Below are 14,143 nucleotides of genomic sequence, written 5' to 3'. Positions count from 1 at the left end.
GAACATGGAACACGGAACACGGAATCATAACAGGAATAAAACCCCCACCAAGTAATTCCCTACACTAGCGACCCAAACTGGCCCTAATCCTCTGCTGTAATTCGCGCCCTCCAGAACTTCCTATCTAGGGTCATGTCCTCGGTGAGCTGTAACTGTTCCATGTCCCGCCTAATCACCTCACCCCAGTACTTCTTCGGCCTACCCCTACCCCGTCTAAAACCATCCAACGCTAGCTTCTCACACCTACGGACCGGGGCATCCATGCCCCTCCTCTTCACGTGTCCGAACCATCTCAATCGTGCTTCCCGCATCTTGCACTCCACTAAAAAATTAAAATTATATATGTATTAGTTCGGTTCGGTTTGGGTTCGGTTTGATTTTATTTTTGCTAATATCAAACCAAACCAAGAAGGATCGGTTTGTTTTGGCCAACACCAAACCAATCAAACCAAACCATAAGTCGGTTTTTTTCCTCGGTTTGGTTTGATTCATCGGTTCAGTTTGACTTAATGGTTCGGTTTGTACACCCCTATTCGTAATATGTAGAATCCTTGGAATTTACACTAGCTGAATTATGAATTATCGTGATATTACTTTTTTTTTGGATAACTGTGGAGGAAGGTTAGTTGATGGTCAAGTGTTGTGTTGCTTATTGATGGGATAGGGTTTGGTGGTAGTCTGGAGTGGAGTACTGTGTTTGTCGAGGTATCAGCCTTGTAGTGTTAGCCTTATTTGTGTAGTTTTTGTTTTTTGGTGTTTGTTATAGTATGTTGTTTAGTATGCACACAATTAAATGTACACTATGATGTTTTGTTCTGTTCTATGAGTAGTGAATGCAAAATTATATAATTAGTGAAAATTGATTTAAATTTTACATTTTTTTCTAAGTTAAATTGTTATTCTCAAGTTTTTGCCTTGATGTAATGTGTACTATCACTGGAATTCGTGCCAGCTGAATTATGATTTATCAGGATTGTACCTTTTTCTTTAAAAAATGATAATCGTAGTGGAAGGTTAGTAGGTAGTCGAGCGTTGTGTTGCTTTTTGATGGGACAGGGCTTGGTGGTAGTCTAGAGCACCGTGTCTGTCTTAGTATTAGCCTTATTCGTGTAGTTTTTGGCTTGAATTCAGGTGTAGTATCCTTGGAATTTGCACTAGCTGGATTATTAATTATTAAGGATGGTACTCTTTTTTGATAATTGTGGTAGAAGGTTAGTAGTCAGTTGAGTGTTGTGTTGCTTTTTGATGGTATAAGGCACGGTGGTGGTCTAGAGCATCATGTTTGTTGTAGTATTAGCCTAATTCGTGTAGTTCTTGACTGATGTAATTCAGGTGTAGTATCCTTGGAATTTGCACTTGCTGAATTATGACTGATTAAGGATAGTACCTTTTTTGTGATAATTGCTGTGGAAGGTTAATAGTTAGCTGGGTGTTGTGTTGCTTTTTGATGGGATAGGGCCTGGTGGTAGTCTAGAGCATCGTGTTTGTTGTAGTATTTCCCTTACTCGTGTAGTTTTTGGCTTGATGATATGTGTAGTATCCTTGGAATTTGCACCAGCTGAATTATGAATTATCAGGATTAGTACTGTTTTGATGGAAAATTCGTAGGTAATCGATCTGTTGTGTTTTTTTTTTATGGGATAGGTTTGGTGGTAGTCTGGAGCACCGTGTTTGCGATAGTATTAGCCTTATTTGTGTAGTTTTTGGCTTTTGATGTTTGTTATTGTATGTTGTTTATTATGTTTGGTCATTGCACTATGTTGTTGATGTTACGATTCCTTGCATGTATGTTTTGCACTTCTTTCGTATTAGTTATGTTTTCTTCATTTTCATTTACCTTTTTGATGCTTCTTTGATTTGCTTCACTTGAATTGAGAGTCTTTCAGAATCAATTTCGGGTTTGTCTGCTACATTCCCTCCTCAGATCCACTTTGATGGGATAGGGGTAGGGGTGAGGTCACTCTACCCTCCCCAGACTGTAGGATTTCACTGTGTTTGTTATTGTTTATAACTGTGGTGTACGGGCCAGCTTTGGTGCACCTCGATTAATTCCACGTGATACCTGCCACCTCCCACCAACAACAAGTACTAGGTATCTCTACCAAGGCTAGAATAGATGGAAAGAAATCACGGAGTGTTTTTGTCTCTGTTGGGCCGAGATCTCATGATCTTCAACGGCTTCATTAACCACTAGACGACACTTTTGGGTGCTCAGGATAGTACTTAGAAGTGATGAATGCATAAATGTTGCAGTTTTTTTCCCTTATTCTCATGTGTTTTATTAGTAGGTTTTAGGTAAGTTTGGTCCTAACACGCTTTAGCTTCAATCCAGGTGTTTCTATCTGATGGATTCCAGTGAAAATGGGCGAACTCAGCTCACTCCTAGTCATACTGGTGGTGAGAACGAAATAGCTGGTGTGGATAACGGAGAAGAGGAACATAACTCGAGTAAGAGAAGATCAAGCTCTAAGGTGTGATGAAGTTTTTGAAAATTTCTTTTTTAACCGCGTGATATGACTAGAAGATCAACATCTAGGCAGTGATGAAATTTTGTATCCTTATCATGTGTTTTTAACTGCTTAGTATTTGCGTTGTGATGACATTGTGTTATAATAGCTCTTTACAAATCAAATCTTGACTATGCAGGGTTCAAACGAAGTTTCTTTTATTGTCACCGACTCACTCCTGGAATCAGGGTGTGGACTCTTGAACTTTAAAATGAAATTGATTTTATCTATAGTTAAGATCATGCAGAACATGACAGAAATTTGATGTGTGTAGGATCATGATATAAGTTATATGAGATGAATCGATGTGGCAATTTTGAGTCATCTAAAACCTGTTTAGTTTTATTATATAGGGTGTTTGGATTTGCTTATTTTTAAGTGTTTATGGCTTTTAAGCACTTTTTTATTTTTGGAGGTGTTTGGAAAAGATAAAAAAGTGCTTTTGAGCATTTAGTTTAGGCTTAAAAAGTACAAAAAAAGGTTAAAAGCCAAAAGTTGGTTGCTACCTACTGTTAGCTTGTAGCTTTAAAACTTGTCACTTAAAAAATGTTCATCCAAACACCACCCCCTTAATCTTATATTGGATAATGGGTGTGCGCAACTGTTGTTTGATGGGTTTCTTCCGTAGGAGTACAGCACATCATGAAATGAATATTTTGCAGTGCAGATGTAAGGAATTGGTGTTTTAGTTTTTATTCTGCAAATTAAGCGTTATATAGGTCTGCCACAGCAGGTTCTGTCTGATTTTATTGTATTATTTTGATTTACTAGAATGTCATCTAGGTTTTCCTTTATAGCTGTTCTTTTGAGTGGATTTTTTTTTTCTTGAATTTCCTGCGAAATAAATCAGAGTTGTGTTAGTGGGATACTATGAATTTATGCTTTTCAGGTTAATTTAGAACTGTGTTTGAGCTTTCTCAAAAAAAGAAATTGTTTTTCTTTGTGTTTGTTACTTGTTTCCCTTTACTGCTTCTGTGCTTTTGAAAATCATTTCCAATGATTTTACATCTTTCAGCACAGCTCCCATGATTATGGGGGCGAAAGAGAGTCTTCAAGAAGCAGGGATAGGGAGAGGGACAAAGGACGTGATAAGGATAGAGATAGGAGTAGAGACAAGGAAAGGGACCGGGATCGAGAAAAAGATCGTGACCGTCGCCACAGAGATCGGACCGAGAGGCGTAGAACTAGAGATAGAGATGATGATGCTAATGTTTCTGACGATGGCCGGGAATACTGGTAAGCATTAACCCACTATGATCACTTTTCATAGAAGCGTTAATGTATGTGCCATTTCTTTTCAGTGTTTTGCATTTGTGCTTTTCGCTTGCTTTCATAGTGCATTCACATCTGTGTGATTTATTTGTGGGTGCAGGAAGAAAGATTATGATAGAGACAGGGTGGAGAGGCACAGACATAGGTCAAAATCTTATGAGAGAGAGCGGGATGAAGGGCATGGACACAGGTCCAAATCATACGACAAGGATAGAGAGGAAAGGGATAGACACAGGTCGAAATCCTATGAGAGAGATCGAGAGGAAAGGCATGGACATAGATCTCACTCAAGGGGAAGATCTAGCCATAGGTCAAGGTCGCGTTCTCGATCTCGGTCTCGTTCGCGCTCCAAAAGGTAAGTACTCTGCCAGCTGTGAAAAATTGACAATTGGTAGTCCTTTTTTCTTTGGTTATGTTGAGGAATGTGGCGCAGCTGCAGAGATTTCTAGAACCCTTTTTCCTTTCATTATGGTGACGAAATAGTTTCCAATGGTTCAATTCTTATTAAATGATTGCTATTTCTCAAGTTGTCAAGGAGAACATGGTTATTGAGGGTTCATATAATTGATCCCACCTTATTGGGATTGAGATATAATAGTAGTAGTTGTTAGGGCTGTGTGATTTAGTTGTGTGTGTAATTCTGGTTGCCATAAAATATCAGATTGATGCAGCTAATGTTAGTTCATTCATTGGTGTTGATCTTTTTCTCCCAAGCAGATTGAACAAAAATATCGTGACCCTTCACATAGGTAAATAGTTTTTGAAATGGGACGCTCCCTTGCTTTAGGGGTTGGAGGTAGGATGGTGGAAGATGGTTATTCTAAATAGGACAATGCAATGAGCATCCTATGCTGTTCAATGAAGTTGGAATATAGACAAGCAAAGACCAGGATTCGAATCTCAAGAGATGCGGAAAAAAAAAATAGGATAATTTTTAAATATGTTTAATCCATGGTAGAGATAGTTAACGTTGTAGCAGTGGAAGAATGTAGGTATCTGGAATAGCGGAGATGCACCATGCTGGCTCATACATCAATTTTAAAAAATGAGTCGGTGCTTACTAGTTAAGAGCTTAGATGAGTTGGAAAAAAACTCCATTGGGGTTGGAAATCATGGATATTTAGTGCTAATCGTGTTTGTGGAGATAATTTAATTTCTCAATCTTTTCAATAGTATTGTTTTAATTTCTCTGTCTTTTCAACATTGCTATTGTTTTTTTTTTTTTTTGTTTGCATTTCTCTAACTCTTCATACTGATACGCTTGTAGCAAAAGGGTCAGCGGGTTTGACATGGCACCTCCTACTTCTGCTCTGTTAGCTGGTGCTCCTGCTGTTCCAGGTACTTGCTCGATTTGTTTTTATATTTTCAATATTTTGGTAACTGTTATCTTTTTTTCCTTCTCCTTTGGATGTAGTGTGGAAAGTTCTTATCAAAATGCATGGTTTCATTTTGGTATGTCGCTAGATTGACTGTTCACATTTTATTTTCAATTGCTCGATTGTTCACATTCTATTTCAATTGTTTACTTGGTGAAATAACTCTGGAACTGAGAGAATTTTTGGTTTTTGTTGTCTTTGGTGTTGTTTCTTTGTTTAGTATGTCTTACCTTATGTTCTAAGAAGGCAACGTTGGGCTAGTAGCCCCACTGTGCTGACAATGGGCGTGAGCCAACCACTCTAGCTTTTATGTTCAAGGAAGACAATAAAAGGTCTCGTTCATCTTCAACCAGGGATTTTTTATTTGGTAGCTTTCAAGTAATTTCTCCAATACCTGCCTATGTTGTGAATTACTTTTGTAACATTTACTGAAGAATTATGTAAGATAACATAAACTTTTTTTCTAATTGTAATAGCCAAAGTATAAAAACAGATCTATATGTTCAACGGTCCTTCTCATTGATGAACAAAGAAAATGTCCTCATTTTTATCCCTATGAGAAGCTTCTGCAGGTCTACTCCCTGGCACTGCCTCAGTTATTCTAGTAGTGGTACGATGTGTGGAAAGTGTTAAGAGAAAAATTATAAAACTTATATATCTTATTTACTTGATGATATCAAATTTTTATTATTGTATCAATTGTGAAATTTAAACCATTTTATGCATGATATGGGAAAAAGTTAATCCAGATTGTGGAATAGAAATATATGAGTACTTCTCTTGATCTTACGCTCTTCCCACTATCGCATTCATATTTCTTGTGAATAATATTGGTCATTAATTTAGATCTGCAATGAAAGCAAAATTATTCTCAGTAATTAGGAAGACTTGTAGTTTAATTTCTAAAATGAAAACCTTTTAGTTTTAAACCTTAATCAAAGATATAAATTTTTTACTTTTAGGTCCTCCTCATTGAATGAACAAAGAAATGTCCTCATTTTTATCTCTATGAGAAGCTTCTGCAGGTATACTCCCTGGCACTGCTGCAGCTATTCCTGGAATGCTTCCTAACATGTTCCCTTTGACATCTGGACCGGTATTTCTCCCTGTTGGAACAACAATATATTTTTTTCTTAACTCTGAATGCTTTTAAACTTATCTTTGTTTTTGGCAGCTTGGAGCACTTCCTGTTATGCCAGTTCAGGCAATGACTCAGCAGGTTTTTGTTGTCTCTACCACTTTCTTTTGTTCGGTGTTCCATGATTAGCTCTCTTAACTGCTTCAATTGGACTTCAATTAATATTTATGATTTTCAAAATGGCCATGTGAAGTAGGATGATGTTATAGTGTTTGTCTTGACTTTTGTGTATATTGTATGACAGAATCTTCTTCCTTCCATTTTATCTGATTGAAAGAACATGTTAAATTTCATGCTTCTGAATATCAACATTTGGCTTAAAATTTGTTTTGTATGTTAATTTCAATATACTTAAGCAAATATTTTAGTATCATAATTTGTTTCTGGAAAAAAAATTGATGGATTGTCTGAGAGAGTGTATTTCTCAGGCGACTAGACATGCAAGACGAGTTTACGTTGGTGGACTTCCTCCTACTGCAAATGAACAGGTAATGTTCTTTATCATACCTAGTTCAGATGCTTTGATTATTTAGCTAATAGTTAACTTTCTCTCCCTTTAATTTTTGAGTCAGAGTCATGTTAGTTTATTGGTCTGTTGGGGGTTTTCATTTCTATTTGGCTTATACTCCTCCATTAATCATCCGTTCTTCATAACTCATTTGAGTTCTGTGCATGTTGCAAACTTGAACCCCGGTTCTAGCATTTTGACATTTGCTTAGCATGGCTGAGGGGTTTGAATGTCTTGGTCTAAAGGACTTGCTTCCATTTTAAGCCGAATAGCCCTTGTTGCTTCAGCTTATTTTGCTCAACTTGCCTATCTCAACTTCCCCAAATAATATCAATTCCTAATTTGAGAAATTCATTCAGCTTTACAACTGAAGTAATGAATTTGAATTCATGTGGAAATTGATATCATGATTCAAGCATTTTCTGAATAAGCAATCTAGAATACCACTTAATTAAGTTAATGATTTTGTTCTAGAAAACAAACGTGAGCAATGTTATTTGACCTTTCAATGAATCTCTAATGCCTTGGGAGATTGCATTTAAGCCGCTTACTGTAGAAATATCATATCTTTACAGTAGAAAATATACTTTGTTTTATATGGGGTCCCCCAAATTAGATTTAGAATTATATCTGATATTTAATCTATTCTAAGTTTTTGCGACTTTCTTTTTCTATAAAGAGGGAACATAATCTCCGGAACTAGCAACCCCTTGTTCAGTATATTTGAACCTACAAATGAGATCCTAGAATGGGTGAACGGATTTCGTCTTGTTTTCTCTGCCCGCATAAAACATAAACCCTTAGAGACGTGTTTCACTTGTTAGGGCTGTAGCTATTTTGTCTACTGATAATATTTTATCTCTGTGCAGTCGGTGGCTACATACTTCAATCATGTTATGTCGGCAATTGGTGGAAACACCGCCGGTCCAGGTTAGTTACATTGAACTATCATTAGGTCCTAATGAAACTGTGCAGTACCCATTCTTTGGATGCTTTAATTTTTCATTTATTTTCCAGGAGATGCTGTCGTTAATGTTTATATAAACCATGAGAAAAAGTTTGCTTTCGTTGAGATGAGATCCGTGGAGGAGGCCAGCAATGCCATGGCCTTAGATGGCATTATCTTTGAGGTAATCCTCCTCCTAGTTTAGGGATCTGTTAATATCACCTGCAAAAGTGGTTAGTTCTTTTGCATATGTAGGACTTGTTATATAACTACTTGCTTTGGGAATAATTATTTTCAACGTTGGATTATATTTAGTTCTCATTGGAGAGAAAACTCAAACTTGTGATAATATTGTCTCTTTGGGGCTTTAGGGAACACAAGTTAAGGTCAGAAGACCGACCGACTATAACCCGTCTCTGGCTGCAACTCTTGGTCCGAGCCAACCAAATCCAAACCTTAACCTTGCTGCAGTGGGACTATCACCAGGATCCACTGGTGGGCTTGAAGGTCCTGACCGAATTTTTGTGGGAGGCCTGCCATATTATTTCACTGAAGCTCAGATTAGGGAGTTGCTGGAGTCCTTTGGTCCTCTTCGGGGTTTTAATCTTGTTAAAGATAAAGAAACTGGAAACTCGAAAGGCTATGCATTTTGTGTGTACGCTGATGTGTCAGTAACAGATATTGCCTGTGCAGCTCTTAATGGGATTAAGATGGGTGATAAAACTCTTACTGTCAGACGTGCTAGTCAAGGTACTTTACAGCCTAAGCCAGAGCAGGAGATTGTATTAATGCATGCTCAGCAACAAATAGCACTGCAGGTAAGGTGTATCCTTTTGTTACTCAATTTGTTCACCTTTTTAATCAGTTCCTCGGCTCTTTTGGACTATATATTTTAGGCTGTCAGATTCTGACACTATTTTAATGGTGATTGATCATTTTTGGCTCTTCCGTTTGTTTGTCATTTGATTTGCAGAGGCTCATGCTCCAACCTGGTGGACCTCCTACAAAAGTCTTATGCCTAACAAATGTCGTTAGCCCGGATGAGCTCAAAGATGATGAAGACTATGAAGATATAATGGAAGATATGAGAATGGAATGTGGGAAGTTTGGTAAATACATCTATTTTTCCTTTTAACTAGTCAAGCTTCGTATTTGATGGCCCTTTTTAAGTTTTTATGTGGCACTAATCTTCGCTAGTCTTTAATACCATGGTGTTAGTCATAAATTTAGTGTACTTAATTCAGTTTCAAAAAAAAAAAAGTTTTTTTTAGTGTACTTTATTCATATATGCGGTTCATTCTTTTGATGTGACATTGTTTGGTGTTCATCTTTTAGTGTGACATCTCTACTATCTTTCTTCACTTTGCAGGTAATTTAGTGAATTTAGTCATCCCGCGCCCAAGGCTTGATGGTGAACCTACACCAGGGGTTGGAAAGGTTAGTAATTTACTATGCATTACAGTGCTTTCGTCAGAATTTTACTATGCACCGATATACTCTACTAAAATATAAACTGTGAATGGGTACTCGTAAGCAAATACAACAGAAGTGCTAGGTATTCTTAGTATTGCCATCCAGGCTATGACATAATTACTTAGTATTGTTGGCAGCAATTGATTATATAGTATTTCAACAGGTCTATTTGGAGTATGAAGATGTGGAGAGTTCTTCAAGAGCTCAACAAGGGTTGAATGGCAGAAAATTCGGAGGAAACCAAGTTGTTGCTGTCTTTTATCCAGAGAACAAGTTCGCCGAGGGGGACTACGAGGGCTAGGTTGTACCTGCTCAGCCAAACAGTGTCTTGTATTAAATAGCTAGCTAACGTATCCCTCCCTCGGGATTCTTAGTTGTACTCTTGTTTTCCTGTCGTTAACGTTGGAATTGTTAGGTCTCAATGTGGGGATTTCATGTAACCAGCTGTTTTGATTGCCTACTATCACCGTGGATCGCAATGGTCTGTGCATTATTACGATTGACATGAATATGTTTTACTGTCCTGCAAGTTCTATCTAGATCCAATAAGTTATTGTAGCTGTATAAATTGGATTGGCTATAATTTACTCTACATTGACATTCTCATTAGATGTTTGGAAATTATCCAAATCCTTGCTGGAGACTATTGTTTATTGAGCTTATAAATTGTATTGGCTATAATTTAGAGATTATATTGTCGTGCTCCTTAGATGTTTGGAAATTATCCAAATCCTTGCTGGAGACTATTGTTTGTTGAGCTTGAATACTTTTTTTTTTTTTGACTATTGTTTGTTCGTCCGTGGTGATTTGGATTGTCTATGATTTTGAATAGATAGTTTATCATATTATCTCGTGGTTGTCTTGTTTCTTGTATTAGCTAGCGATGTGTTCTCATTTTGTTGTGTGCTTTTATTTTGTGTTTGTTATGTTGTTATCTGTCCCGAGTCGGGGTAACAATCTCTCTACATCTGTGGTAGTGGTATAGTTTGCGTACGCTCTACCCTTTTCAGATCTCACTATGTGGGGTTACACTGGTATGTTGTAGTAGTTGTACTTTGACAAGAACATCCGTATAATTTCAGTATATACACCGGACCGATTGTGGTCGGATGGATATGAATTATGATATCTAGATAAATATTGCAACTATTTGATTATTTCACTAGCATTTCATCGTTCGAATTTGTTATTTATGATGGGAAAATGAAAACTAAGATCAAGAAACACATGGATCCTAGTTTAGTTATATAAAATTTAAGCAACACTCAACAATGATTTAGCGTAAAAGGTACTAGTGATGTTAATATATAAACCTTCATTATTCTGAGGCATGATGCACAAACGCGCTTCAGTTGCGCCCTTCAATTTTGGATCCGCACAAGTAAGCACTTAAATTTATATAAAGTTAACAAGTACACGTGCATTATGCCACATAGGATGCGTTGCTTCTGTATAAGATAATCTTACTTTTGGTAAAGTTAGAATAACTGGAATTGGTTGAAGCATCTAGTTATTGTCATTTGTCACATACCTACCAATATGTTTTGTTTATGCTTTAAGCAAAATCCATTGTTGAAAACAATATTTGGCTTCCTTCTTTGTTTTTCCTACTTTTTAATTATTACTATTACATGTATAGTGTAGTAGTCGTAGTGTTACACTTGTAGTTTTTTGTTCTTGGAGTATTGCTGATGTCTGTTGTTTCAGGTAGATCGATTGTTGTATTATTTTGTGGTAGTATTGTTTTGTTACTATCTGTTGTTTTATTACTAACTACTGTCTCTTGTACTTATATTACGTCTTTTTCTAGACTGTTTTTGTCTCGAGCTGGGCGTCCATCAGAAACAACCTCTCTATTTCTCCTCTGAGGTAGAGGTAAGGATTGCGTACACTACCCTTCCCAGACACCACTTAATTGTTGTTGTTTGTAATACATAGTGAGGTATTTTGTACATTCTTTATGTGGAATGAATGTAACTTTACAACAAAGAAAGGAAGGACAGCTTACTCACTCCTCAACCTCCCCACCCCACCCCCACCCCCACCCCCACCCCACCCCCACCACCCACCCCAACCCCCAAAAGTGAAAATGAAACAAACAAAACACTTCACTTCATATATACTTTACAAATGGATACATCTTGTATACAACTAAGACAAGTACTATGCCTTACCAAAATAATAAACAAACTTCATATAATGAAATGGTGCAAAAGATGAAAGATAAAAGAAAAAAGGAAGTTACTTACCCCTTAAAAATTCAAAAATAATTCTTCTTTCTCTACTCCTAGTTGTCACAACTATAAAAACAGAAGGGCAGTACACCGTAAAGTTCCCGCTATCCGCAGGGCCCGAGGTACATAGCCTTACCCTGCATTTCTGCCAGAGATCTTTCCACGGCTTGAACACGTGACCTCCTGATCACGTGACAACAACTTTACGAGACATTCTTCGCCCTATAACTAAACTACAAGCACATACATTCAACATCTCACCTTTTTGCCCAAAAAAGGTGGAGATATTTGACCCAACCCCACAAAAATTTTGTTGGATTAACTTTTGAAAATATGACTATGTATGCTTGAGACAAAAGTTTAGCACATATCATAAACTTTTGTCAGCTAATATTAGAACCAAAATGCATAGACCATTTCTTTTGCTGATCTTTTTTGATCAACTTGTCTCATTGAGTTCCCTTTTACAGTAAAATAGCTGCCAATGTACTCCGAGATCGCGGTCTGAAAGCAACAAAAAGATGAACAACAGTTAGACAAGATGGTATATTTTCAAGAATGTATAGTATTGTTGAGTAAAAGAGGTAGCATAGTTACCATGTATCTTTGTTTGGCATGATAATGCATCAAGAAGTTGACTATACTATGACACTATCACTCAAGCTTCTTGCACGAAGCTCAACGTTCCTTAGATCACGAAGATGCTGTAGGATTTCTTGTAGAAGATCCATCCCTTTATCGCCTTTCTTCAATGAGCTAACGCAGTTCTTTAGGAACTCTCTATCTGCCTCGAGCGCTTGTAGCCTTTCGTGGAGATGATCCAACTCTTCTTCCATATCGAAGTTTCTTATATATGAGTCATGAACCCCATTGGAATGGTACCCATCTTCATTTTCATCGCTCGTTGCATCAAACAGTGGAAGAAGTCTCTTTCCCTTTATGTTCACTATTCTTCTCTCGGGATGATGTTTTCCATTCATTTGATAGAACCCGTTGGCATGTCCATTCATTTCTCCGTGGAAATGAGAATCTTCGTCTATATGATTGTCATTATCTTGATATGAATCTTCCATCGGCCTAACATCCTCGAGATGTTTTGCATCTTCATCGTCCAAGGTGATAAGCTTTTCTTCTAAAAGCTTTAGCTGCTCAAGAATCGCCATTCTCTCTTCCTCGAAATCAGCCAATGATTCCTCCAAATTCATAACTGCATCGACAGGTGTAGTATTATTCAAGCCTTCTTGGTGATAGTAAAAGCTATCGTCTTCCTTTGTTTCTTGATTCAGATCGATAGAAAGTTCATCGCTGTCCTCAGCATTGCTGCAAGAGGCCGAGGAGAATACACTTCTCGTGCTACTGTCTTTACTTCTCTTCAACATTCTCATCATCTTCTCCTTCGCCTCGTAATCCAATAATCTCTTTCTATACGCTTCCAATTCTTTCTCTATCTCTTGCTTTTCCTTCTCTCGCTTAACCATGAGCTCGTTCATTAGCTGCAAAGCTTCTTGATCGTACTCCGATTGTTCTTCCATCATTCTTTGATACTGCAATGCTTCCATCTGCATCGCCGCTTTCTCTTCTTGAAGCCTATTGATCATAGCCATCGTCTGACTTGTAGCCACAGCGGAAGCGCTTCTCTCTTCTTCCAACTCCGTGTACAAAGAATGTAAAGCCTTCCTTTCAGCTCTAAGTGCTGATTTCAGATGTTCAATCGTTGAAGCTGTATCTCCGCTTTCTAAATCGCTAACAACAATTCCATCTTGAGAAGTCGGCGTATCAGGGACTTTATCTTCTTCATTCTCATCCAAGTCGGAACATATCAACGACTGGTTGTTCATCACAACATGTCCACTCAGATCAACCGATAATGTCTTCAATTCTACTTCTGTTTCTTGATCTTCTTTTGAACCCAATGCGACACAGGCACACACACACACAAAAAATGTATTAGTAACTTTGTAACGATAACAGAATCCTAGCTGCAAAGAGAGTATGAAAATTTGGTTTCGTAATGTAAAGAAAGGGAGATGTGAAAGCGATTTCCGACTTAAAAGACTACTAGTTGAAGTAGAGCCGGCTCTAGCATTCACCAAATAGGACCGCGGTGGGAAAGCAAAGAGGTTCAATAGCTAAATACATGGCAGTTGAATCATAAGCCGAGATCATAAAGTGCATACCGCCAGTAGGAAGTATATATGAAGTTGGTGTTTCATGACATTGAACCTCATCTGCTTGATCCAAATCAGGAATCTCAGTCCCGATTGACACTTCCCCATCGGTTTCATCATTTATCATTTGGCGAAATTCTTCTGACATGTACAATAAAAGTAAATATAAGTACTTGGTCGCTAAGTTGTGCGGACTCTTCATTTTCGATGCAGTATCCGTGTTGGTTTCTCCAAAAATACACTACTTTCAAAGAATCCAACACGTACACGTTGACATTCTTGAAGAGTCTTAGCAACATAGCTTAGTCGAGTAAGATAACTTAAATATCCAGAAGTACTTGGTTGCTAAGTTGTGTGGACTCTTCATTTTCGATGCAGTATCCGTGTTGGTTTCTCCAAAAACACACTAGTTTTAGAGAATCCAACACGTCACATGTTGACATTTTTGAAGAGTCTAAGCAACATAACTTAGTCGAATAAGATAACTTAAATATCCAGAAGTACTTGGTCGGTAAGTTGTG

At 37.5% G+C, this 14,143-nt stretch overlaps 2 protein-coding genes across 5 annotated transcripts in view; one reads left to right on the top strand and one right to left on the bottom strand.

Moving 5' to 3' along the window:
• LOC107840952 (splicing factor U2af large subunit B) overlaps positions 1-9,826 on the top strand; it is a 12,354-nt gene extending 2,528 nt beyond the window's left edge. Inside the window, exons 2-14 of one of the 4 annotated variants that reach the window (XM_016684907.2) lie at positions 2,333-2,471; positions 3,523-3,743; positions 3,880-4,134; positions 5,047-5,117; positions 6,181-6,251; positions 6,330-6,374; positions 6,722-6,781; positions 7,671-7,731; positions 7,819-7,931; positions 8,119-8,565; positions 8,721-8,856; positions 9,117-9,184; positions 9,384-9,826. In XM_016684907.2, the coding sequence (XP_016540393.1) occupies positions 2,346-2,471; positions 3,523-3,743; positions 3,880-4,134; positions 5,047-5,117; positions 6,181-6,251; positions 6,330-6,374; positions 6,722-6,781; positions 7,671-7,731; positions 7,819-7,931; positions 8,119-8,565; positions 8,721-8,856; positions 9,117-9,184; positions 9,384-9,521 (1,812 nt within the window). In that variant the 5' untranslated portion in view covers positions 2,333-2,345 and the 3' untranslated portion in view covers positions 9,522-9,826. Of the gene's footprint in view, positions 1-2,332; positions 2,472-3,522; positions 3,744-3,879; positions 4,135-5,046; positions 5,118-5,188; positions 5,232-5,375; positions 5,534-6,171; positions 6,252-6,329; positions 6,375-6,721; positions 6,782-7,670; positions 7,732-7,818; positions 7,932-8,118; positions 8,566-8,720; positions 8,857-9,116; positions 9,185-9,383 lie in introns of those variants that run through there. The other 3 variants (XM_016684906.2, XM_016684908.2, XM_016684909.2) reach the window with 3 other exon arrangements.
• A 1,484-nt stretch (positions 9,827-11,310) lies between these two features.
• Positions 11,311-14,143, bottom strand: part of LOC107840953 (myosin-binding protein 2) — a gene marked incomplete at its 5' end in the record, with an annotated part of 7,114 nt that continues 4,281 nt past the window's right edge. Inside the window, 3 exon segments of the mRNA XM_016684911.2 lie at positions 11,311-11,958; positions 12,052-13,354; positions 13,632-13,763. Coding sequence (XP_016540397.2) covers positions 12,093-13,354; positions 13,632-13,763 — 1,394 coding nt within the window. The 3' untranslated portion in view covers positions 11,311-11,958; positions 12,052-12,092.

This window comes from Capsicum annuum, chromosome 9 (genome assembly GCF_002878395.1).
Source record: "Capsicum annuum cultivar UCD-10X-F1 chromosome 9, UCD10Xv1.1, whole genome shotgun sequence".
NCBI classification, from domain to species: Eukaryota; Viridiplantae; Streptophyta; class Magnoliopsida; order Solanales; family Solanaceae; genus Capsicum; species Capsicum annuum.
This window is presented reverse-complemented; position numbering and strand designations above follow the sequence as displayed.